Source organism: Ziziphus jujuba, chromosome 6 (genome assembly GCF_031755915.1).
Source record: "Ziziphus jujuba cultivar Dongzao chromosome 6, ASM3175591v1".
Classification (NCBI taxonomy): Eukaryota; Viridiplantae; Streptophyta; class Magnoliopsida; order Rosales; family Rhamnaceae; genus Ziziphus; species Ziziphus jujuba.
This window is the reverse complement of record NC_083384.1, coordinates 13,258,717-13,283,381: the sequence shown is the minus strand read 5'-3', so window position 1 is coordinate 13,283,381 and position 24,665 is coordinate 13,258,717. Positions and strand designations below refer to the sequence as shown.

Genomic DNA, 24,665 nt, shown 5'->3' with positions numbered 1-24,665 from the left:
CAAGTATACAACCGTTCGGCCTATTGTTCTTGAGGTCTCGGGCCTTCTTTCTTCTGGGCCTCCATGTCAACTGGTCCCAGATCTAACAGCCTTCAGGCCTGCAGGTCTACGGGCCTTGAGGCCTCCATGTCAACTGGTCTCGTTGTCCTGAAATTACCCAGAAAAATGCTGCCAATTTCCAAGAGTAAGTAATCATTCGGCCTATTGTTCTTAAGGCCTTGGGCCTTCCTTTTCCGGGCCTCCATGTCTACTGGTCTCAGGTCTTCGAACCTTCAGGTCTACGGGCCTTCAGGCCTGCAGGCTTATTAGCCGCGTGCCAGGGCCTTCTTGACTGGGGCCTCGGGTGTTCTGTTCTCCTGCCTCTGGTCCTTTTGAGCCTGTGCCTTCGTTCGTTTGAAACTGTTGTTCAAAAATTTTATTTTTTCATTCTTGTCTGTTATTGCTTTTTTATTCTTTAGTTATGTGAAATGGTCCCCAACGTTCCTGCGTTTTTTTTTCCCTCGACTTACTTTCTTTACTCCACATGAGATACTGGCTCTTGTTCTTGTTTTTGTTTTTGTTTTGCTTTTCCTTTTTTTTTTTTTTTGCTTTTTCACAGAACTAAACTCAGCGTTTCTTTTATTTTTTTATTATAACTTTTTTCCTTCTTTAAAGATTGAAGGGAAAAAAAAAAAAACTTTGATAAAGAAATTAGCATTTTCAAGTGGTAATTCCACTATATTTGTAAAGCATCTGTTACAAATTATATTGATATGATAAATTATTTATTATAATAAAATAGAAAATTTGAAATTATTTTTGGAAAGTTTAGAATAAGCATTCGAAGAACAAGGAGATTCAAAAGCTGTGTAGGGAAAAAAAAAAAAAAAAAAATTATCGATGGGAGAGAAATTGTGAATTCGAATAATGTAACTTATTTGTTGTTATATATAATATTTATTGCAATTGACAGGCTTACTAGTAATATATACTATCTTGCAAACTTACGAAACTAAATTTTAATAGACTGGTCTTATCTCTGGTATAACATTTGTTTTATTCCCATCATTCAAAAAACATTATTATACCCTCTTATTTTTCAAAAAAACTGTATGTTTTGAAATAGCACTTACCATATCATTAAAAAAAAAAAAAAAAAAAATTGTCTTACTTTGATTATCAGCATAAAATAAAAGGGTGATCTAGTAATGTTAATGTGGCAAAAGAACTGAATGACATTTTACGGATAAAAACAAAGAAGATTAAAAATATACAAGGAAAAATGAAAGGTGCAAATAAAAATTAGCATAGCAAAATAATCTACAACTATCTCAAATAAAAAAAAAAAAAAAAAGGCAATAAATTACATAGTAACAAACTCACAAATATGTCGCATAAATAAATAAATCTAATTAACTGCATAGCTGTGTACACAGGCTCTGGATCCGGGAAGTGCTTGGATCCGGTATCATATACGTGGAGGTTTTATTGTTGCTCGAGCATGTTAAATCCAACTGGTTACCAATCTGGTTCGACTGCAAAATACCATAATTGTCATGAGCTATGTGTGTTGTTTTAAATCTGTACCACCTGACTAAGAACTTTAACAGGATGGAAGAGCTAAAAGCATTAAAATTCCCACTTTTCTTTCTAGTTTTGAAGATGTTATAGATGACATTATATTCTGTTGTTTCTATTTTCTATTTCCTCTTTGTTCTTGAGAAGTTTACTTTGTGACATTTTAGCCTTTGTTTGGCAATGAAATGTAAACTAATTTTCCGGTTTCATAAACCAAAAGACAATTTTTCTAGATGATTAAAGCTCCTTCGCTTGGTTATAAAGATGGGAATAAGCGGTGTTCAGCATTGCTTACCACACAGTATGCAGGCTCAGTATTGCAGCTCCAGCTTGAAGTAGGGACACAAGACAGATAATGACACCAAGAACAATGATCATTTGCATCAACTCCCCGGAGAATCAAGACCAGGCCAAGAGTCAACCTATTCAAGTTTAGTAATTAGCAATTTAATATAGCTTATTCACTCAAATGTTTTTTCACTTCATATTGTTGGTATAAAACGGAATACTTCACTGAATAAAAAATTAGTTAAAGTTATTGGTCAACATTTCTTGTCTCCTAATTTATATTTGTACCTGTGCTTTTCCAAATGCAATCTAGTAACATAGAGGAAGTAAGTAAAAGAGAAAGACAGATTCAGAGCTTACCCAACAACTAATAGAATAAGAGAAATGATCCATAATATGCATTGATACATCTTGAATTTACGTTTAGGGGAAGGTAAATCTCCTGAAGGAGTATATCTTTGTCTAACCCATCCAAACTGTGGGCGGATCAGAAACACAAATCCAAGCAAGAAACCCGAAAGAAATCCTCCGATATGAGCAAAGTTGTCCACATGTGGGAGTATTCCCACAGCCAAGTTAATAGCTATGATGATCACAAGGGTAACAAATGCTGCCAACTGAAAGTGCATAACCATAATATGGCCTTGAGTGTCTCAATTATTTTATTGTTTTCAATATTTGAATTGGAATCATTAGCATGTTTACCTTACTAGTGTAAATTGTCCAATTGGTGATGAGTTCAGAAAGCATTCCTCCCAGTAACCCAAAAAGTGCACCAGAAGCACCGACAGATATGTTTGACTGGATAAAAAGAGCAGATAACAAACTCCCACCAAATCCAGAGATGACGTAAAGCAACCCAATCCTGACTGCAATACAAATGGATTATGTTTAGCATTGTAAGAAACAAAAGAAGCATTTTCTCATGGTGAATAGAAAACAAAAGAAGCATGTCTAGCAAACAGTTTGGTATGCTATACTTAGACCTACCAAATGATACATGGCCAAACGAAAAACCCCATGTGTCAAAGTCCAACTCAAAACAATGCCATGGATTCTAAATCATCATAATTTTAGATCAATGACAACAACTTATTAAGACATTTGCCAGAACCTAGTAAAACAAAATCCAGACAATTGTCTGTCAGTGCTTTTCACAAACAATGAAGCAAAAGCACTTGTAACTTGAGATATCCTACAAGCCTTTACCATCTGCATCGTTCAGATGGCCAACAATCAAAAATCAAAAACTAGATGTTCCATCAAGCATCATGTTAATCATAATTGAACCTACTCTGGTTATAATCCTGTGTATTAGTCACTCTAACTTGACATGTAAAAGAAGAAATTCGACAGGAAATTTTCAAATCTTGCCAGCAATTACAAGCCTTTGTAATTAGTCATTACTAGCAAAGATACTGACTGTCACAGGCTAGCATATATTATTCGATCATTTCTGGAGCTCAAACTTTTTAGGTTGCATAGGTTTAAATAAGAATTTAAATACAAGTAATTAACTAGGTGTTGATTTCCATCAGTTTAATTGATTAACAACAAGAAAGTCAAAAGCCTACATTTAAGGCAAGTAAAATCTTGTTTCTAACTGTTATATACCACTAAAGCATCAAAATATGCACAATAAATTCATCTAAAATCATTTTAGTCTTGGTGATATAAAGAATCACAATCTTCACAAAATACTCTAAGAAACAGAGTCAAAACTAATTCCTAACATACTTACCAAAACCAAATTCTTGCTCAAGCCGGATCCCAATGACTAAAAGACTCAACATATTAGCCAATATATGGAAAACCCCTCCGTGTAACCAATTACAAGTGATGAGCCGCCATCCCTGATCACCATCTACCACTTTTTTCACATCAAGAGCCCCCATTTTCTGTAGCCTGAAAAGCAATAAACACGCACAAGCTGCTTAAATAAAACAAACAGCTGAAAAGCAAAAATGTTTCACTCTCAGATAGATCATCATTGAAGCTAATCTTTAACATCATAAAAAAAAAATAATAATAATAAATAAAAACCCATTTAAACATAAAGATAAAAGGGCTTGAAATCATGATCAAATGTGTTCTAAACTTACGTATGCGATGAAGGTCCAAGAAGAGGGTTCTCTTTCAAAGGCTGGAAAGAGAACCTACCCAAGAAATCAGCAATACAGGATTCAGAATTCTTGGGGCAATCATTCACATACATGGTGATGATAAACATAATAACATTGGCAATGACAAATAGAGGAATTAGCCATGGAACCCACTTCTTAAAATGCTTGATTTCTCTGTAAGCGGTCTGACCGGGAGACGATAATGGAGGTGTCTGAGTCTCAACCTCTACTGGGTGGACCAAGTTATTTCCTTTCCGGGAATTGACCCTGATTTGGATCTCCGATGGTTGGTTTCCGGACATTTTGATTGGATTGAATATTTGAATATTTTGAGCAACGAAAAAATGGGTTTAAAAACAAACCAAATCGACTATGAAGAAACAAAAAGAGTGTTTGGCTAACAGGAAAAAAATAAAGCTCTTAGACTCGCAGAATATGAAAGAAAATGGGGAAGACAGGGAAAAGCCGAGAAAATGTTTTTACGAAGTCAAAAAAACAAGGCTGTCTTTGTCAACGTTCACCCATTGAGCTGCTTGCAGCGAACTACAACTGCTTCTTTTTGTCGATAGGTGGCGCCGCCGACAAGTTTTTTTTATATATATATGTATATATTTCCTTTGTACAGTTAAATTGATTTATTTATTTATTGTTATTATTTTTTTGTAATATTTTTTTGTTTATTTTTGTATGTATATACATAATGTTAAATTGACAAAAAGGGATGTTAAATTGAGGCAATTAAACCTCTCATTAAATATGCCTTTTGGACATCGGAGATAAACTAATTAATTATGATTGTTATATTGAATGTCTTTATTGATATTACAATTGAATAAAATTAAAAGATTGAATTTTAAAGAAGAATAATAGCATCTTGTCCTAAATTATTTTCTTTAAGAATTAAAATAAAATTTTTTGGGTAAATTTTATTTTGATTAGTTTCATAAAAATGAACAGAACTTTGGTCGGGGTAGTTAAGATTTTATTTTATTTTATTTTATTTTTTGCATCTACATAATAACATGGAAGATGAGATATTATACAGGACCATACCCAAAAAATAAAAAATAAAAAAAAATCATAATTTCATGAACCAGAAACTCACGCGGTTTCAAAAAAATATACATATATATTACTTACGCTATGTAATTTGAATATCAAGTAGAAAGAAGTATTTGTCAAAAAAAGAAAAAAGAAAAAAGGAAAGAAAGTATAGGAGTGGTTTAATTACAACAATGTGTATGTTCTACAAGTAATTTCTAATTAATTCCGTTGGACTCCTTTGTTTATTAACCCCAAAAGAGAAAAAGGAAAAAAGGAAAAAAAAAAAAAAAAAAAAAGGTCTCCTTCATATTGAACACGCCAGATTCATTTTCCGTCTTCATCCATTTTGTGACTTTCGTAAAATTTTTATATAATTTTTTTTTTTTTTGCAAGGCAACCCTTTCTTTTATGATATATATATATATATATATATATTTTCAATGACACCTATATTGTTTTCAAAGTCTAATCAATAAAAGGCATTGCCAATTTTATTTGACTAAAATTTGTTTATTACTTTGAAAATTTTATTTTATTTTTTTAAAAGAAGAATACTGGTTTATGATTAAAAACTCAAAACCATTCCATCTATGAATTTTTTTGACATTTTTTTTAGAGGAATCTTTTGACAAATTAAGTTGCCAATCAATCATGCAATTTTTTTTAAATTTTTTTTTTAAAAAAAAAGGCCACAGGATACTGATAACGTGAATTTTTAAATTACGTATGTAATATTTCATTATTAAAATCCTATATTATTATATACATTTATGTCATATTCTCCATTGAGAATTTCTCATTCTTGCGATTGGATTTTAAAGAACGTGAGGCATGAATCTACCAAGTCCTAGCGTGCAGACAAAACTTGCAGGTGATTTTTTCTTTTTTCATTTTTATTTTCATCTTTTTTATTTTCAAATAGGACCAAACATTTAGAAAAAATAATAAACAAGTTAAAGGGCATAATGGTACATATATCTGTTCTATCAAATTTAGTTTGATAAAATAAACCTGCTGATGATGTTGGTGATCAACTACCCTACCTAACATGGTTGAAAAATTCTCAATTTTCAATGACCCAATTTATAAATTTCCCTTTCCCAATTTATCAAAAAACAACCGAGTAATACATTACACATTTATTTTGTAGGAAGTTGGACCAACCCCAACAAAACCCACCTCCCATTCCATTTTTTCTGATTGATATGAAAATGAAATAGATATTCGACTTCCTCATTGCTGATATGGTGCAACATGTGTTGAACATTTATTATTAAACTTTACGCGAATGAACTATTTAAAATGTTTTTTTTGCAAAGAATATCTAGTCCTTTTGGAAAATATAAGAAATAGAAAAATATGTCTAATTTTTTAGAGTAAGTTCTGGCAAAAGAGTGATGAACGACAGAAACAAATGCATGGAGTGAGATCGTGGAAGATGGAGTAGGTTATTTGTTTCTAAGGAGGAATAGAGGGAGAAGACAATAGCATAGAGACAATGAGTCACCTCTTTACGGCGAATTTGCTCTTAGAATCCTACAATAGGTTGGAACTCTTTAAGTCAGCTGGATTGGATCGAACTAGCTGGTTTGAAAGAGTGAATGTATGCATTTCTGGCTCTAAAGTCCGCCGGATTGGATCGAACTCGCTGGTTTGAAAGAGTACATACTCTTTTCTTTTAAAAGAACATTTTTGAAACACATTTAATGATTTTCACTTCCATTAGGTGGCTACAAAAGGGATATTTATATGTAGAAGATTCGAAGGATTTCAAAGTTTAGAATCAACAAATAGGTGGCTGCTACAAAACCCAACCCGGAGATCATGAACAGGCCACGGTTAGATTGTATTAAAATAACTAGTAACTATTTTATATACAACATGATACATGTCTTTGGACACAATTTATTATTATTACTATTATGATTCTTAAAAGAGAGAGAGAGAGAGAGAGAGAGAGAGAGGGAAAAAAAGAAAGAAAGAGCTTGAAGCTAGAAAGAATGATATACATCAGTTTAAACAAGCACTCAAGCACACCAAAACCACTTGGTAGATATGGAAATGCAATTATTCTAATTCAAAGCCCTAGGCCCTTCTCCCTTCTCCCTTCACGTCCCCTCCCCAATCCCCAGAAAAAAGAAGAAAAACTCAAATACAAGGAAGAGAGTGCTTGTTCTTTCATGCTCAACTAGAAGTCAAAAGAAACAAAAGGAGCAAGAAATGCCAAACAATTCTTAACATTAAAAAGAAGCATCTCAAAGCTTGCTGAGGTTTTGGTTTTTATGTACAACCATTTGATGCAAGACTCCACCTTCCTTTTGAAGGATAGCGGAACACAATTGTAGCTAAGCTTTCAGGCACCATAAAACTGTACAACCATTAAAGCAAGAGAACCTGTCTAAAACTTCTGAAGGAGCGAAGTTCAACTTTTGTAGAGAGGAGAATCCCCAAGTATCTGTCAATACAGGTATAACAGGATCAGATTTGCAGGTCATAAAAGGAGTATTAAATCAAATTACAGTATACTGTAGAAACAATATCGTGTAATGCTATACAATCTTAAGTAAATACAAGACAAACCTAGACGCAAGGATAGCACAGTTTTTGTTTCCATCCCTATTCCTTCAGGCACATAATGGTAATCTTTAAGCACCAACATCAAACGTAAGGCAGGATGAAGTTGAAAAAATTCCAAATTTTAAAACTAGGGTACAAAGGAATTAATGCTACACCAGCCACCAGCACCACAGAATTACAATAAACTAAGGAGTTCTGCCCAGCAGAATGGCTTAATATATAAGTTAGAGCTCAAGCTTTTAAAATTGATGGTGACTTAACAAGGAAACAGAGCACAGTCATCAGTTTGGTTTGGTTTTGTATTCAGGTCTTAGCGACCCCCCATTCTGTTAATTTATTGTACCAAACATGTAAGATCAAAATTTGTTTGTAGTTATCCTGCAGACTTTCAAGTGAATGAGAGCTTTCAGGCGTCTAAATATATTTTGTGTTGTGTTGAAATACAAATACATAGTTGGCTCACTTCTTCCTAAAGTTTAATTTTTAGTTGATGGCAACTTAACATACAATAATACTATAGTTTACTTTACTTTGATTGCTTCTCCTCCTTAACAGTCCTAAACCCAACCAACAGGTTGCAAAAAGATTTAACAAATAGGTATTACAGCTTAGTTCTTTTTGGGCATAGGTTTTATAGCCTAGTTTGCTCTTTTATACTAGTTGTGGGCCAAGAACTTAAAACATAATTTTTAACTGTCTTTAACTTCTTTGGGTTTGTCGGACAGCCTAATCTTTTCTGCCTAAACCATAGACCATAATATAATGGCAGGAGGGTTTCACTAATTTCTCCAAGAATTGTTATAATTCCACAAAGCAATCACTGATTTCAAAAACTATCAATTGGCCCCGCATTGTTTGAAAAATTCATCAACTGGCTAACTTATTGCTAGCTGCAACTGGTTCCAACTAGTAAAAATACTGAATAAGGGTAGGAGAACATTTCAGATTGGATTTTTCCTATAACTAAGCAAAACTCTAGAGGAGATTAATAAACTTTTCCTCCTCATTAAATTAAAAACTACTTCTAGCCGTTAGATCATTCTATAAAACACCATCCCTATCTCTATTACTCTTAGCAGTCATGTTGTGGGTGCGGATATAAATTACTAGTCTCTTTCCCATCCTCTCCAGTGTATATATCCACGTACCACTTCTCTCTCTCTCTCTCTCTCTCTCTCTCTCTCTCTAAGATATTTTATACGGGCAATGTATATATCACCTAAAAGAAATATCTAAGAGCACAATTACACAAAAGTACAATTCCAGAAAACTGACCTCAATGAACTGTACAACCTCGCATGCACATGCCAACCCAAGATCCTCAATTTACCAACAGATGGAAATATGGAATGTTTGACAATGTTAATAGTTACCAAACATTCCTTTGTGAAGTCTCCTCCTCATCAACAGATTTCAAGGTACTTCACTGCCTGACAAATCAAAATAAATCATCCAACATCAATAAGAAACTATAATATGTCTAGGATCAAGAATGACAGAACAGAATTAACAATTATGTTAATTATTACCTCGCATAAAGTTCAGACTAAACCATGAAAAAAGAACCAATAGTAGTTTGCCCAAGAACCTTGGAACTTCGGTCAAGACCATGAGACGCCACCTGTCACACAAAATATATATAACCAACATAAGATAACATCGAAGAAAATCAAATGTTAGTTTCATATCAAAAGTATATCTAACAATCTCTTTTTCTCAGTAAACAAACTTTTTAGTTTGTAGTAAGTAAAACTCTCCTTAAATCATCTTAACGATCTAATGATAGTGTTAACTACACTATTATAAACATTAAAAATAATAATAATAATAATCATATATTAAAAAAAGGAGGAAGGGAGAGAGAAAACAGAGGGGTTCTTTCATCACCATATTAGTTAAAGCCGCATAACGTTCTTCATTCAAGTACAAAGGCTTTCCTCTATGCATCTCAACATCCTGCAAATGAGAAAATAAAATGATAAAATACCAGAATGAAAAAAACACAGCAGGAAGATTGAAAAGGGCATGGATGGTCACACCCCCATAAGTTTGGGTTCTTTCCAGGTCCTGCCCCTAATAAGGCAGGTATGGTATGAGAAAATTTTGAGGGTGCAATGGGTAAGAGGAAAAAAGTTCCCTTCCTGTGGTGGGCAAGGAATTATACAACAAACCGTAAAATCTACAATATTGCAGAAACTGTATATTTTGGCAATATAAAATTATACATATCATATCGTGTGTGTGTTTCAACAATCAGCATTTCTAAAGTTAAATGCAGAAGAACACGAGATGGCCATAAAAAAGCCTTTCTGTGCCAGGGTTCAGAAGCCTTCCCACCTCTTGGAATGGGAATGCAAGCAAGAATTTGGAACAAATGAGAAGGATGGGGAAGGCATACCTGTCCCATCCACAGTGCTTGAAGAGGAAAGAAGGGGCAAAAAATAAATAAATAAAAAGAAAAATCCACAAATCTAATCCAGTGCAATTACCAACAAATCCTATGTCCTCTGTAACACTTCTGTCTTCCAAAAGTACATAACCACACTTCTGGCCCACTTTTAACTCGTTATTCATGGGGGAAAGTAATAGCAAGACTCTGAAATGCGTACAATGCACAACAAGCATGCACTAAAATGCAATAGCAAACTCAATCCCTCCTTTTACCCAAAATGAGCACATCCTAGTTTCAATACTAATCATGTACAACTGTGTTACCATATAAAGAGGAAGAACGAGCCAAGGATATAGAGTACATCCAGAGCCCAAATTTTCAAAATGGTTAGTCTTTAATTGTATTTACTTTTTAGGATATCCTCTGCCTATACAAAATCAAAATTAGTCAACTCCATTCTCTTTCCTCATGAGTTGAAATCCCCACTTAAACCATGCTCGCATAGACAAACTAAGGAGCAAAGGATCCCATAAATCGCTGTTAAATCTTTCATCATGCACTTCCTACCAGCTTAAGCTTTAAAGATTCATCGTACAGACTCTAATTGTCAATCTGGTCTTGTGTTCAAATATTTTAACATGAAGACAAAAGTACCATTAAGATAACCTCAATTAATTAAACTTCAATTGGCCATATGAAGTAGGGATTCAAGTGAGAGAGAGGGAGAGGAGAGGAGGAGGAGGAGGAGGAGGAGGAGGAGGAGGAGGAGGGAGGGGGGGGGGGGGGGGGTGGGGGTGGAAGTTGGGGTGGGGGGGTGGTGTTGGGAGAAAAAAAAAAAAAAACAAAGAGCAACAAATTGAAAATCCAAAGAACAAAGGGCAACAAAACAAGTGATGACCAAATCACACAAAATATAGGCACCAAAACATTAAATAACAGATAACAGGAAGGAGTATAAGACAATTGTATTTCATATCAGACTCAATTTGGCACTACTTATGCTATACATCTGAGCAAGATCTCCATAAACGATCAACTCACAGCCCAGAAAAAACACAACCATATTCCAATAACTGCTCTCTGCATTAACACTAACGTAGAGATAAACTGAAATGACCCACTCAATGTACACACTAAAAACAATCAGACTTTCTGGAAATAAAGATGAAATGACAGGACTTCTTCCCTCTTGCAATACAGATATCTAGCTCAAACTCCTTGGGCCTTCAGAAGGAAGCACCCAGTGACACCTTCATAAGAAATTACAAAAAGAGGCTCTGTTTTGAGATTAACGATGACACAAACGAACTACAGGAAAATGGTTTAAGTAAGGTTTTTTCAAGAAGCATGATTTAACTAGAATAATTACAAGGAAAGAGGATAGAAGGAAATTTGAGAATGCATTACTATATCAGAAATTTCTATATAAATAAAAATCTATGTACCTCTTCACCAAAAGCATCCAAGTAAGGTGATGGCCAGGGAGCCTGACGTGCGGATCTTTGTAGCAGGATTGTTGTTCTCTATCATAACAAAGAAAAGAGGTCATCCTCGTATAAATACAACAAGCCCAAGGTAAACTGACTTGCAAAAAATACCAACCAAAGGAGAGAAAGAAAAGAGAAAATAAAAAAATAAAAAAATAAATAGCTTTGACAAATAAGATTAAATAATAGATAATTATAGAGCACACCTTAATCAAAAGAAATACTCCAGTACCAGCACCACAGGCCATTGCATGAGTTTGACATCCACTTTCCCTTAAGGTTTAGAAACAACAAAAATAACTGAATTTAAGAAAACATAAAAGAAAAAGCATGTGTGTATGAAAATCTAAGCATTTGAAAACTAAATAGCTTTTTGGAAGAGGGAAGCACTAATAATAATAATGAAGGGGGTGGGTGGAACATAAACCTGCAACAGGACTTCCAGCTTGGAGAGCATAATCTACCACAAAGCAAGCACAAGGCAGGTTCATCCAGAACAGATTTGCAGTCAGAACAACGTTGTTTAATATACCTGAAAAGCACATCTTTAGCGAACAAGTTAAATTTCAAGGTAACTTTGTATATATAAACCTAAAATGAGCAATTAAACAACCTCTGCAAGAGATCCTGGTAAAGCCGAGGCAGATGCATTAACCGAAATGGAGCTGCAGGGTTGCAGTGCATGCTGCTTCTTAATCCATTCACTTCAAACTCCTTACACAAATGATTGAACCAATTCACAGCTAGTGAATGCAGTAATTCATCCTTAAGAACAAAATCTAGTGATGGAACCTTGAACATGTCCTCTAGCCGTTCAATTTCATTGATCTCTGCCTGTGCACTGTCAGTGTTGTCCGTCATGTCATGGATGGCATGAGATCTATCCAACACACTGTCCCCCTCACAAAATGGCACTCGTGCAGAAGAGTTCAACATTTTAAAGAGCAATGCACATCTCCGCAAATAAGGAAAACTCAAGCTACGAATTGTGTTCTTGATATTACCAGAATGGCCAATATGGTTTGAAAAGAAATATTCCCGAATACAGCCTGACTTTTCGGTAAGTTTGGATATGTCAGTAATCAAACAATCATCAAGACCTAATTCACTTATGTTGCATTGATATTTCCCACAATATGTAATTATTGCCTGCAATCAACATCTTGGATTAGGATATGAATCAGCCAAAAAAAGAATTACCAATAAGGGATTACAGGTAACACACCTGAACTACTGTAACAGCATAGAAGAGGTGCACAAGATATAACAGGGAGTCCTCACATGATAAGAACGGGTATGGAAGACAAAAAAGAACCCACATCAGGGATGAAAAAGGGTCATGGGCAAGGATAGGATCAGAAGCCCGATTCCAAAATTGAATATCAGGATATGAAACTTCCATGTCAATATTCTTTAAGATACATAGCATATTACCTACAAACATAAAATTGATGATTATCAATCGGTATATTGATATAATGTAAAAGAATGCAATCCAAAAACAACTGCCAGCATCACAAAAGTGCAATCGGTTCCCAGCAAATGAATCATGTTCACAACCACATATATTATGAATATATCATGGCAACCATCAATCCCAAAAGCCTAAGCAGGTAGGAAGGGGACCCAACTGTTTATACCAAGTCCACAGTCCACACAACAGAAGAACACTCGTCCACGTGTGTGTAGGCTGTCAAATAACCTTTAGAATTGGTGGTGACTTATATGGTCAGAACCAAGCTATCAAGTTTTCAAATCATGACTTCTCCTGTTTCTACTATATTATTATTCTACACATAGAAGATCTAAATTACATCCAGTTATCAGCTTTAAATCATACTGGATTTCACTTTTGATAATTTTCCGTCTTAAATGCGTTAGACACACTTTCTATCATGTTATTATTATTTTTCTTCATTGTAACTTCCTATTATATTATTGGATGAGCCAATGTGTGCAGGGAAGTGTTAAGTGTATTTCATAGACTTGATTCAAAATTTAATCACCTCCCTAACGGCTTTAACTAGCTAGATCAATGATATCAATCATGAGGTTGGAAAATGCAAATACATAACTAAACCTGTAAGGCACAAAGAAATTGACTGGTTGGACGAGAAAATAGGGATGAACTGAAAGAATAAAAGAGGATAGAAACAAAATATGGAGAGTAATTATCCCTTGTGCTGTCCGGCAGGAAGGGAGAAAAAGAATCAAGGAATAAAATGGAACATGAATTTTTCAATCATACCCTTATTTTAAGAAAAACAAATAAAAAGCAATTTAACAAACTAATTAAAGATCTCACTCCCTCCCCAATTCACTTTGACCGCTCATGGAAGGATAATATTTGGTTGGCCCAAAGGGTTCACTTTCCCCTTCCTCTAATCTTTTCTGCCAAACAAACAACTGGCTCATCTTCATTCCTTCACTCCCACTTCCACTTTATTGTGTCCCACCTATCCATCCTCCCAAACACACTTTTGACTCACATCAAAAGGTTTGAATAGTTGGCTGAATGTTGAAATTTTATGTTGGTATACTGAACTTTCAAATGATATTATTAACTTAGCCGGAACTTCTATGGAATGATTCACCAAGAGATTATGCACAAAAGTCCCACAAAAATAAATGCTAGTATTAAATAGCCAAATCTTTTCTCCATCCCATTTTCACTTACATCATATGAAGACATATTTTCATCACCTCCAAAAGCAAGTGTTTATAATAACTAAAGTTTCCTAAACATTTCTTACATCTGTTCTTTTTTCAACTTTTTGCGAAAACTCTACATTAGCTGCAAGCACTCGTGGTGACATGTTGCATGTAAATCCAAACTAGAAAGATATAAAGAAAACATTCCAGATGTAGAGCGAGGGAGGAAAAAAAAAAAAAAAAAAGGGCACAACAAGACTTAAAGCAATGGATAAAATCAAACATGCAACATGATGCCAGTGAAAATTTGACTACTGTACCTTCACTTGTGTGGCCACCACGATCTACAGAAACTGCAGAGCAAATCGATTCTGCAAAGCTTTGAATACCTCTAAACCTCTGAAGCACATGCAGAGAATTCTTACTGCGTGTGCTTTGAACAATTTTTAGCAACAAGGACAGCGTAAATCCACTCGATGATTCAAGTTCCTTATACAAGGCATCAAGCCCATATGTTGGTTTCATATGTGTCCTTCCGCAACGAGCAGCAATTTCCATTGAAAGGAGGGAGTACTTAAGCATGTCCCACATAAGCATTGAGTGGCTTAACCTTGCAGAGCCTAATAACATCTCCTGTCTATTTGGAAAATACATTTTGGAGAGGGTACGTGACAAAGGTTCAAGATTTGGGAATGTCCTTTCAGATTTCTGCAGAGGGAAACCTTTAAGGGTTTCAACCCTTCCAGCTGCATTTGCCACAGACTGCAGAAGAGCTAAGCCTTGCTGAAGGAGAAGTGAATTAGCTTTTTTACCTAATACGTCTGAAGGACAAGCAGCATATGACAAGCCAGCACCTAAACTAATAGGCTGCTTCAGGGCCTTCTGAAACTCGCCGGGTAACGCAGGCAGAATAGAGTTTGCAAGTCGACGACATACTGGGCAAAGAAACTCCCCCTGATAACAAAAAATATGCAGAAGATAAAAAATAAAACCAATTCACTTTAACAGCAAATATATATGACTAATACGATGGAAGTACCTGATCTGGATCTACAATATGCCCTCCTTCAAAAACAATCCTCCTGATATATCTGCATAAACATATAACAATTAATCTAATGGTTTTTAACATATCAGTAATTCATTTTAAAGAAATGTACATACTCATCAACTTTTTCATGTGTTAAATGTCCTGGTCAATTACATCATATACATAAAACTTCAAAAAATAGGAAAACCCGCCAAAAGGCACAGGCAAATGCCCAACTGAACACTGAAATTTGATTGTAGTGCCAGTAACCTAAAAGTGGTCTATGATCGATTTTTTACTTTTCAATGATGAGATAAGGTGTCAGCAAAACTAAAGCATCTTCTGACAGTGCAGCTCAGTTAAAGAAAGAAGAAACATACAATAAAACTTGCTAGAATAAAACTATTGATATGAACACCTTTTCTCCATGTAAGGGCTTACCTCTCTCTCAAAGATGATAAATATCGATCAAGACATCCTTGATGCACGGCATGTCCACAGGAAGAAAGATAAATTCCATCACAATCTGCTGGACCAAATCCATCATAAGCTGGAACCTGAGTAGATTCTTCTAGCACCTTATCATTACAAACATTTTCAGAAACTGAAGGCTTTTCTGTCATCTCTCTAGAAAAAGAAGCTATATATTTGCCAAGCAACATACACCCAGCATCTCCGCTAGTTGCTTGACCCTTTCCAGCAGTAGAAAAATTCTTATCTTCTAAGGAACTGAATTGAGTCATCTTATTGTGTATTTCTCCTTGAACGGAAGAGAAAATATCTTCTTCCAATGTCCCAAATAAATATGAATCCTTCTCCCTATCATTGTTTGTTGAACATGGCACTTGAATATTCCTTAATGCAGGGAACCAGCCCTTGAGAAATTCTAGAAATGCATCAACTTCCCTTGGTTGACCATGATTGGAAAATTCAGTGACTGCATTCTGAACCAACTGTGCCAACTGAGAAGATGACACCGCTCCTACACCAGTAGACAAATTGCCACTTTCAGACTGATTGGTCACCTTGTTTGTAACAATTGAGACATGCACCTTGTCTAAATTGCGAGGATTTTCCCATGAAGGGGGACCTCTGTCAAGAAAACTCAAAAGCTTGGATTTTTGGAGAAGAACCAAGAAGGATATAGGACTTTTAGAATTTGGATCATGGCAAAGAGAGCAAACAACTTGATCAGATTCTTTTTCTTCATTTCCAATATCAAGATTATTTTCTTTTTGTTCGAATTTTGAACCATCATCCTCAGAAGAATCAATGCTAGCCAAAAATTTAGATTGATCGGCTCTCATTTTTTCCAATATGGCAGCCTGTCTCTCTCGGGCTTTAGCCTTGCGCTTCTCACTATCGAAAGATGACCTCGATATATTTGTTTCACCATTGGGAAAGGATTGTAAAAGATGACTAACCGTTTCAGGTGCATGTTTCTGTATTATGGTCATACATCTAGAATCAATCTCTGCAAACTTCTTCAACAAACTTTCAATTAAAGAAGAAAGGTTGCAATTTCCTGCTTCCAAAAAGTTGTCTGAACTTTCTTTTTTATGCATCCTCATCAACAATACAAGAAGGGACAACAAACTTTGTTCACCAGCACCATAATTTAATCCCTCCTCAAATTTTTCACCAGCATAAGCTAGCATGGGAATTGAGTCCCCATCATAGCAAGTCCGATCACTAGATTTGTCCAGCTGAAAACATATATCCAATGATAATGAGAGCAAGTGCAGGGCTGTTATAAGAACAGTATCAGGAGCACGTGATTCTGTTGACTCATCAGTAAAAACAGCATAAAAAAGCACTGCATGGACAATTTGAATGACTGCTTTACAGGTAGCAATCCTAGCCACACCCTTGAGAGGAGAATATATCTTGCTCCATCTGGGTAACCGAGTGGTCAATGCAGAAATGCTACAGAAGCGTAAGTATCTTTCTTCTGCAACCTGCAAATCTCTCGAGTTCCAACGAGGATGATACAAATCCAGCTCTTTCCAATAAGCCCATTGTAGTGAATATGTCCCCTGATTAAAGCCAGATGGATTAGAATATACAGCAACGGTATTCAAAATTTCCTGCAGCTGCTCAAACTTGGAGAGGTCACGAGGAAGAGATTTCACCAACTGACTATGAGTAGTGTCTCCAATAGCTAACTTATAAATTAACTCCCTTTTTAAACTTTCAGCCTTAGTTAGCCCACAAAACCGCCTTTCTTTGACTATTTGTACAATAAGTGTGAGCATCTCCTGCACTAAAACAGGTTCATATTCACTAGAACGCTCAAGGTTCAGAGAAAGGTAGTTTGATAGGCCAAAACGTTCTAAAATTCTATAGACAAACGTATCAGCAGGAGCCAATGCAGCAGCACACTGCAGCAGAAAAAGATCAAGCTCCAAACCCTGTTCATACCTGCACAATATATCACCAAAAAGAACCTTGAATATGACTACCACCAATGCAGATAATCCCAAGAAAAAGAAAATTAACAATAACGACAATAATACTACGTAACTCTTTCTCTTCTCAACCTAAAATCAAGGAAGAATATATCAGTACAGAAAAAGAATGTACCAAGGTACGGAAAATAAAAAAATATATCAATAGTGACAAAAATTAATAAAACAATTTATGAAAATACAGGGTGAACTTCAGGATACGCTTAGTATTATATTTTTCTCCTTACTAGGGTGCATGCTAACAAATATTATATTACTAACCAAAATAATTTAACAAAATATAGTTCACAAAATTCATCTAGAAATCATAAGATACTTTGCACGGAAATCTCCAGATAAAACAACTGGTAGATTGGAAATTATTCCTCATCTTTTATTCATACAGGATGTGGGTATCAGAAGAACTTAATAAAATAAATAATTTTTTATGAACAGCTTTACATCTAGTTATAAAGATTCAACCATCTAATTCTGGTATTAATATGGCTACAGAAGGGATAGGGAAAATTTTAAAAATTAAATAGTAAAAATTCTTTGTTTCACCAATCTCTCAATATCAGTATGATTCCACGAGTCCAATAACAAATTTGACATGCAAATCTTTAATGGTGGAAGTATGCACATTTTACCAAACATGATACCCAAATTTGCTAATTAAATTTTTATCCAAGAAACCTTTTTAATTCTCATTTTCATGAAAAAGCCCAAATATTTTTAGATTTGATAAATCCAATGGCTAATTTATGGAATAAATAATATGATTTAAGTATAATTTTAAGGTAAATATAACACGAAATTTATAGTAAATTTTTTTTAAAAATATTAAAATTAATTGTAATTTCCTTAAAAAAAAAAAAAGAAATATAAAAAGAACTTTGTTATTTGATGAAAATGTCACCAAGAATCAATGGATATAATCAATATTTTGCACATTATTATAGCATAAAAGCACCAAAAAAAAAAAAAAAATCCTATCAAGAGATGAAGGAACATAAAAGGAAGAAATTTCCATGGAAATATTCAATTTTTTTCATCCTTACCTAAAAATATGTTTTCCATGCTTTGGCCCTAACAATTAGAGACTCGGTTCAATTATGTATAACAAAATAACACAACAAACACCAAACATTCTCCCTCAATCATACTTTTAACACTACATTTAATTTACCATCAATACCAAAAAGTTAGGTTGCTAGTATGCAGATCCAACTGTGCATATACAAAGACAACAAAATAGATACTAAACAAGCATAATCTACTCACCAGCGAATAGTACGATACAACTCACAAGATAATAAAGCAGCATCCCCATTCTTCCGCCACATTCCAGAATGAACCTGAGCACAAAATACCCTAATCCTTAAAGGATGCTCCATAATGAAGGAAGAGAACCCATAAGGGTGGCACCCACTAAGAATTTGTCCAAAGAAATCAGTGCAGGCTGGTGACAATGAACTCGCAGAACCAGCACCATCATTAATATCTGTAACCATCGATTCACCAAAGCATCTTCTCAATGCTTTTTGTAGAAGCAAGGAAAGTAACCGATGCAAGGGAATGTGAATAGATATATCCTGCAAACTAACATCATATTTGATGTCTGGCCAATCAGACAAACTCAGAACACGAAGACCATCTACATCCATGGTGCAATCTCCTTCCACTGCACCATCATCCTTGACAGCAAGGTTGCAATCATTAAATGAATCACTTTCACCAACATCCATCAAGTTACCCTCCTGTCCTGTACTTTTACCATCTTGCAAATGGCCACATGTTTGTGAATCACCATATACAAGGGAAGAAGATTGTCTACCATGATCTTCACTTGATAGTCTACCCAAAATGTATTTGCCCCTTCTAATCTTAGATAATGTTTTCTTCAGGGCCGAAAAATTGCTACCAGCAATACTGCTAGAACTTGGAGACAATATATCAAGAACATTCCCAGATGTATTATCAACTCCTAACCAATTTTCAATTGCCCTCAAGCACTCATATGTTAACCATGTGACATATGGTGGAATCAAAAGACATGGATCAGCACCTGATTTATCTTCAGAAATCTTAGGTGCACATGAAAACAAACTACTCCTTCCCATTGCACTGCATGCAGAACTTTCTTGGGATAGCCGTCCAACTTTTGAGTATCTAAGGAAAAGAATGTCATCCTCTGTCTCATCACTGTTAGCAACAAAAAATGCCCCGTCCACCAAAAGAGAATGAATGTTGGCAATAGAATGACCTAAGATGAAAGGCAGATGCATATTCTCATTATCTTCTTCAATATGAAGTCCCGTTTCTCTCTTTTGAGGGTTCATCCCTTGAACAAAACTCAAGAGCCTCATCCAGGTTCTTAAGATATCTTGCTGCTCCCTGATTATATATTTGGGCACTAAAGCATGACTCATAACAAATCGAATATCTTCAACCACACGAATAGTAATCTCATTCAAATTCCCCCACTTGGCAACCTAAAAAAAAGATTTTGTACATCAATCATCAAAAACTGAAAATTACAAGAAAATAATGCTGATTGACTTAAGAGACAGTGAATATCACAAGAATTTCAAGATATATAGTAAACTGTCACCTCTTCAATCAACATGCATTATGAAATATTTTATATATAAATAGATAGATAGATAGATAGATTGACAGATAAAAGAATGAAATAATGAAAGAAGAAGGCAAACAGAATTATTTTCAAATCATAAAGCTTCATTTAAAGGCTTCATCTATAATTGATCGTTGCGAGGATCAGATAGCTCAGCCGATGTTTTAGAATAAAATTATAGACATCAGATCAACACTAGGGTTGAGGAGATCTCAATAGCACAATAAGCATTGCCAACAACAAGAATTGTTTTTTTATAAAGTTTAGTGGTTTTTTCAGCTTCTATGTGAAACTGTTCCAAGCCCATACTTTCTTATTACACATCGAATGACTATAAAAGCAACTCCCATAAGATCATATCCATCCCAAATACAATGCAGGAAAAACAAAGTCACTGACGATTGTACTGCCCTTCTTGGAGCTTGCAACCTTAGATCATTCTACCAGGATGATAAACAACCCTAGTGGTCAACTTAATTCAGGATTTGCAAAAACAATCTTTTTAAAAAAAAAAAAAAAAAAAAAAAAAAAAAAGAGAAAGAGAAAGAGCATCACATAAATTCTGTTCGTAAAAGATTAAAACAAAATATAGTAAACATACATATGGCACTTTGTGTACACACTTGGTTGCACTAGTCATGAAGATGCCATATCAAGAAGTGCATTTGCAAAAGATGTTATCTACAGTTACAAGAAAAAAAATGATAATTAATGCATCACCTGTAGACGACCATCATCACCAGCACAAGAACTGAAAATATCTCCCAAACATCTCAACAGCATAGTAAGCAGATTCATTTCCTTCACAAGACGAGGGGTTAGTGTTGGCACCGTAAAGATTTGCACAGAGAATGTAGGAAGCAACGAATACTTTTTTAAAACCGTGTCAGTGGATTGCTTTATGACTTCAGTCACAACAGTTGGATAATAACTTATAAATGCCTTAGAAAATTCATACTTGAAAACAGGCTCTCCCAGCAATTTCAGGAGCAACTCATGGAGTTTTCTAACGACAGCATCATTCAAGAACCTCTCTGCTCTCACCAGAATATCCAATAAACCAACTGATGAGAAAACCATCTTTGAAATAAAACTAAGTAAACTCTCACTGTACTTACAGAACTCCAAAAGCATTTCAACAACCACAAAGGTTAACTCAGTTGCAACCTTCTTAAACTCTGCAACACGATCACTAGCTCTAGGGTTTTCCTGACAGATCTTTTCTGCAAGAGAAAGCTTGTTTTTCCAACAAAGAAATATTTCATTAAGAACAGGACCCACAGAGTTTGCATACTCCTCCGGCAGAGGCTGTATCTGTTCTGCTCCTTTATGCTTTGAACAAAACCCTTCCCGTTTCCATGCAGTTACATCTCCGCAGTCACAGCAACCACCACCAGTATAAATAATGGAATAGTCATGGTCCTCGTGGTTCCCATTCTGAAAACATGAAACACAAATTGCACATGTTGGGTCATGCTCACACGTTCTGCACCTATATGCTATATCATTATGTCCCCAAACAGCCCCACAAACACCTCGCTGGCCAACACTCAATTTGGAAAGGTTCCTCAACACAACCATTGGTTCATCCTCAAACATCAACCATTGTAACCATGCCATGCTTTCACGAAATCGTGGTTTCATGGTAGGACCTGTTGATGGTTTTTTAGACCCTGCTGCTAGCTTAGCTTCACGGAGAACTTCCACCACTTCCTCATCAGAAGGTAATATAGCTGATACCAACTCCGGTATCCAGGTCTTATTATGCTTAACAAAAGCAACCAAACCAGGCTGAAGCTTATCAAGAAACTCCCCAGGTACTCCAAGTTGAGTAATATTCTGGTATAAATTGAAAAAGACAAAATAAGATGTTGCCCGCATATAACAAAAATTTTATTCTAGATAACAATTTAAAAAAAAAAAAAAATCAAATCTATCAAAGCATATCATATAAATAAAATAGATGCATATATTGAAGAATAAAATTCAATTGATAAAATATATTAACATTCATTTGAGAACATATGCTAAAAGAAAATACAACTCCACAATACGACAACCAGGCAAATTGACACCTTAAATCAAAACCACCCATTTAGTAGCATAACATTAAGAGGGGGCGGGGGGGAAATAAAGCAATCAAAATAAAGCCAAATAATTGAAAACTTGGATTCATTACCTATGCTCTGCTTGCTTGGGAGAATATGTTTTCTATGAAGTACATTCTCTACCAAAAGTTAATTAATTGAAAATTGTGTTTCACCTATAGAGAGGTTTGATCAGAGAAAACTAAGCTAAAATTTTAGGTGCACTTATAAAAGACATATAAAAAAAAGGGTAACAGCATCCCAGAGTCAATTTCTGATTTTTCTCATTATTTACTATTCCACCAAGAAATTAATTTCTGTTCACCTAAACCATTTTCGAAATCAACAACAATAAATGGTATAACATACAGCAATCCGATTTCTCATATTTCTTATAATAAACACCCCATCAAAACAAATTACTAAATAAAAATAAATGAAAAAAAAAAATCATTACAACAAATTCAACAGGAGAAATTTAACAAAACCATTACACAGATAAACAAAATTTTAAAGAACATGAACATGGTTTTAAAAGCAGAAGGAGTACCCGGACGATTCGATCACGGGGCTTTAGGGAAACAGATTCAGAAGGGGAATCGATATCCATAGTTCCGGAACCAGCAGAGCTACCACAGCAGTACCGAAACGACGACAACCACCAATCGGCGCAACACAAACACCGGCTAAACCGAGAACCTTCAGTCCCCAGTTTTGCTCTCCCAGAATTCAATTAAACTTTGAATACGAGAGACTTTCTCTCGTTCGAATTCTCCGAAACCCTAAAACACTTGTTCTGCAAATTCCTTTGAAACCCCTCAGTGGCAGTCCTCAATTCTCAACAATCCCATTCTCGCCCTCGCTCTTTTTCACCCCATCAATGGCTTAAGACGGTTCACCAAGCCCTCGAAGAATCTCACCCGCAGAGAATAATTAATATTATTATTATTATTATTTAATTATTATTATAATATAATATTATTTTAGGACAGTCTCAATGATTACGTGTAAATCATAGGGTTTTTTAAAATTAAAAAATCATATATTTTTTTCTTTCTATTTTTTGTTGTTAATTGTTTCTCTTTTTAAATAATTTATCCATGCAATTCAGATGGCGGCAGAAAAATGTGATAGCGATTGGCACGTTTTATTGGGTAGTTAGCCACAATGCCACCTGTTTGCTTTTTTTCTATATAATGGAAAAAACAATTAAAAAAAAAAAATGCCACTTTTTCTATCCGACTGTTGATTTGGGCTGATTTATGGGTCTCTATCTAGATTGTAATGGCGTGGCCCAAAACATATTCTGCACAATTAATTTCGCTTGTTTTAGCCCAAAACAGTAATATAATAACAATAATAATAAACAAAAAGGAAAAACAAAATAAATCCTACACACTTTAAAATAAGATTAACGAATTTTGGCATGCAACTTTGTTACAATTTGATCCTTAGAAACAAAAAAATATGTATATAATTTTGGAAAACATTTCAAAACTGGTTCACTATTTAGAGTCGATCTCAACCTAACATTTTTTAAAAAATTACAAATTAAATTCTTTTCAAAAAATATGTAAAAATAAACTAAAAGCTAATTTCAAAGCGTTGAATAAATTGTGTATACCTCTGTCATATTCTAGATCATAGCTTTTCCAATGTCCATAGCAAATCCAACCACCCAACAACTCTTATTTTTATACAAAATTGCACTATTATAATGGAATAGTTTGAAATAGATTGTATTGGAATCAATAGTATTAAGTTTTATTTTTATTAAAATACACATATCCAAATATATATTTTATCATTTTTATTAATATTTTTTCCAGTCCTAATTATTACTTATGTGGCCAAGTTTGATAATTCCGTGGCTGCCATCGTTTCCTTGAGCAATTGCTTCGTCTACTGGTGCAAAGATCGTCAACCCAGTTTGAGGATTAAACCCAATCAATTTGGACATCAAGAAATCAGGAAAGGGCTCAAACGATTGAAAACGCACAAACCTGTGATTCTTCTTTCCTAATCAAACCCTTATGCCCATTTTTTAAACCAGAGCACGACTGTTGAAGTTTGCGAGGTTGAGCAATATTGAAAGGTAGCCAGAGTTGAAGAGCAACTGAGTGGCGTTGAGGAGGGCAGCCGCAGGCGCATATGTCCTCGTCGTCGCCGTCATACATCAGAGCCACCCAGGCGTGATAGGCAGGATTGGTTCATCATCAACAACGATTCAGCAGTGGGGATTTGCAGAGAACAGCAATCCAATAGTGGTGAGCCTTGCAAGTCAAGGTGATCGAACCAGTGGGAATTGGACTAAACGTTCTTCTCTCCTTTGGGTGTATTAAG

At 35.0% G+C, this 24,665-nt stretch overlaps 2 protein-coding genes across 4 annotated transcripts; both read right to left on the bottom strand.

The window, feature by feature from the left end:
• Nucleotides 1-1,250: 1,250 nt before the first annotated feature.
• LOC132804161 (RHOMBOID-like protein 4) lies at nucleotides 1,251-4,538 on the bottom strand. Its single transcript, XM_060818176.1, has 6 exons — nucleotides 3,948-4,538; nucleotides 3,587-3,750; nucleotides 2,551-2,714; nucleotides 2,206-2,462; nucleotides 1,853-1,979; nucleotides 1,251-1,514 (listed from the first exon to the last, which is right to left on the bottom strand). The coding sequence occupies exons 1-6, from the start codon at nucleotides 4,268-4,270 to the stop codon at nucleotides 1,392-1,394; spliced, it is 1,158 nt and encodes a 385-aa protein (XP_060674159.1). The 5' UTR covers nucleotides 4,271-4,538; the 3' UTR covers nucleotides 1,251-1,391.
• Nucleotides 4,539-6,971: 2,433 nt separating this feature from the next.
• LOC132804160 (E3 ubiquitin-protein ligase PRT6) lies at nucleotides 6,972-23,247 on the bottom strand. Of its 3 annotated transcripts, none has more exons than XM_060818174.1 (16): nucleotides 22,873-23,247; nucleotides 20,956-22,074; nucleotides 18,882-20,092; nucleotides 15,592-17,571; nucleotides 15,160-15,211; nucleotides 14,441-15,074; nucleotides 12,694-12,902; nucleotides 12,082-12,617; nucleotides 11,896-12,000; nucleotides 11,675-11,741; nucleotides 11,427-11,504; nucleotides 9,477-9,545; nucleotides 9,119-9,210; nucleotides 8,865-9,019; nucleotides 7,593-7,655; nucleotides 6,972-7,467 (listed from the first exon to the last, which is right to left on the bottom strand). In XM_060818174.1, exons 1-13 carry the CDS (start codon nucleotides 22,930-22,932, stop codon nucleotides 9,136-9,138), a joined length of 6,195 nt encoding a protein of 2,064 aa, XP_060674157.1. In that variant the 5' UTR covers nucleotides 22,933-23,247; the 3' UTR covers nucleotides 6,972-7,467; nucleotides 7,593-7,655; nucleotides 8,865-9,019; nucleotides 9,119-9,135. The 3 variants fall into 3 exon arrangements, with proteins under 3 accessions (XP_060674157.1, XP_060674158.1, XP_060674156.1); XM_060818175.1 differs by having other exon boundaries at nucleotides 7,593-7,634; XM_060818173.1 differs by lacking the exon at nucleotides 7,593-7,655.
• Nucleotides 23,248-24,665: the final 1,418 nt, after the last annotated feature.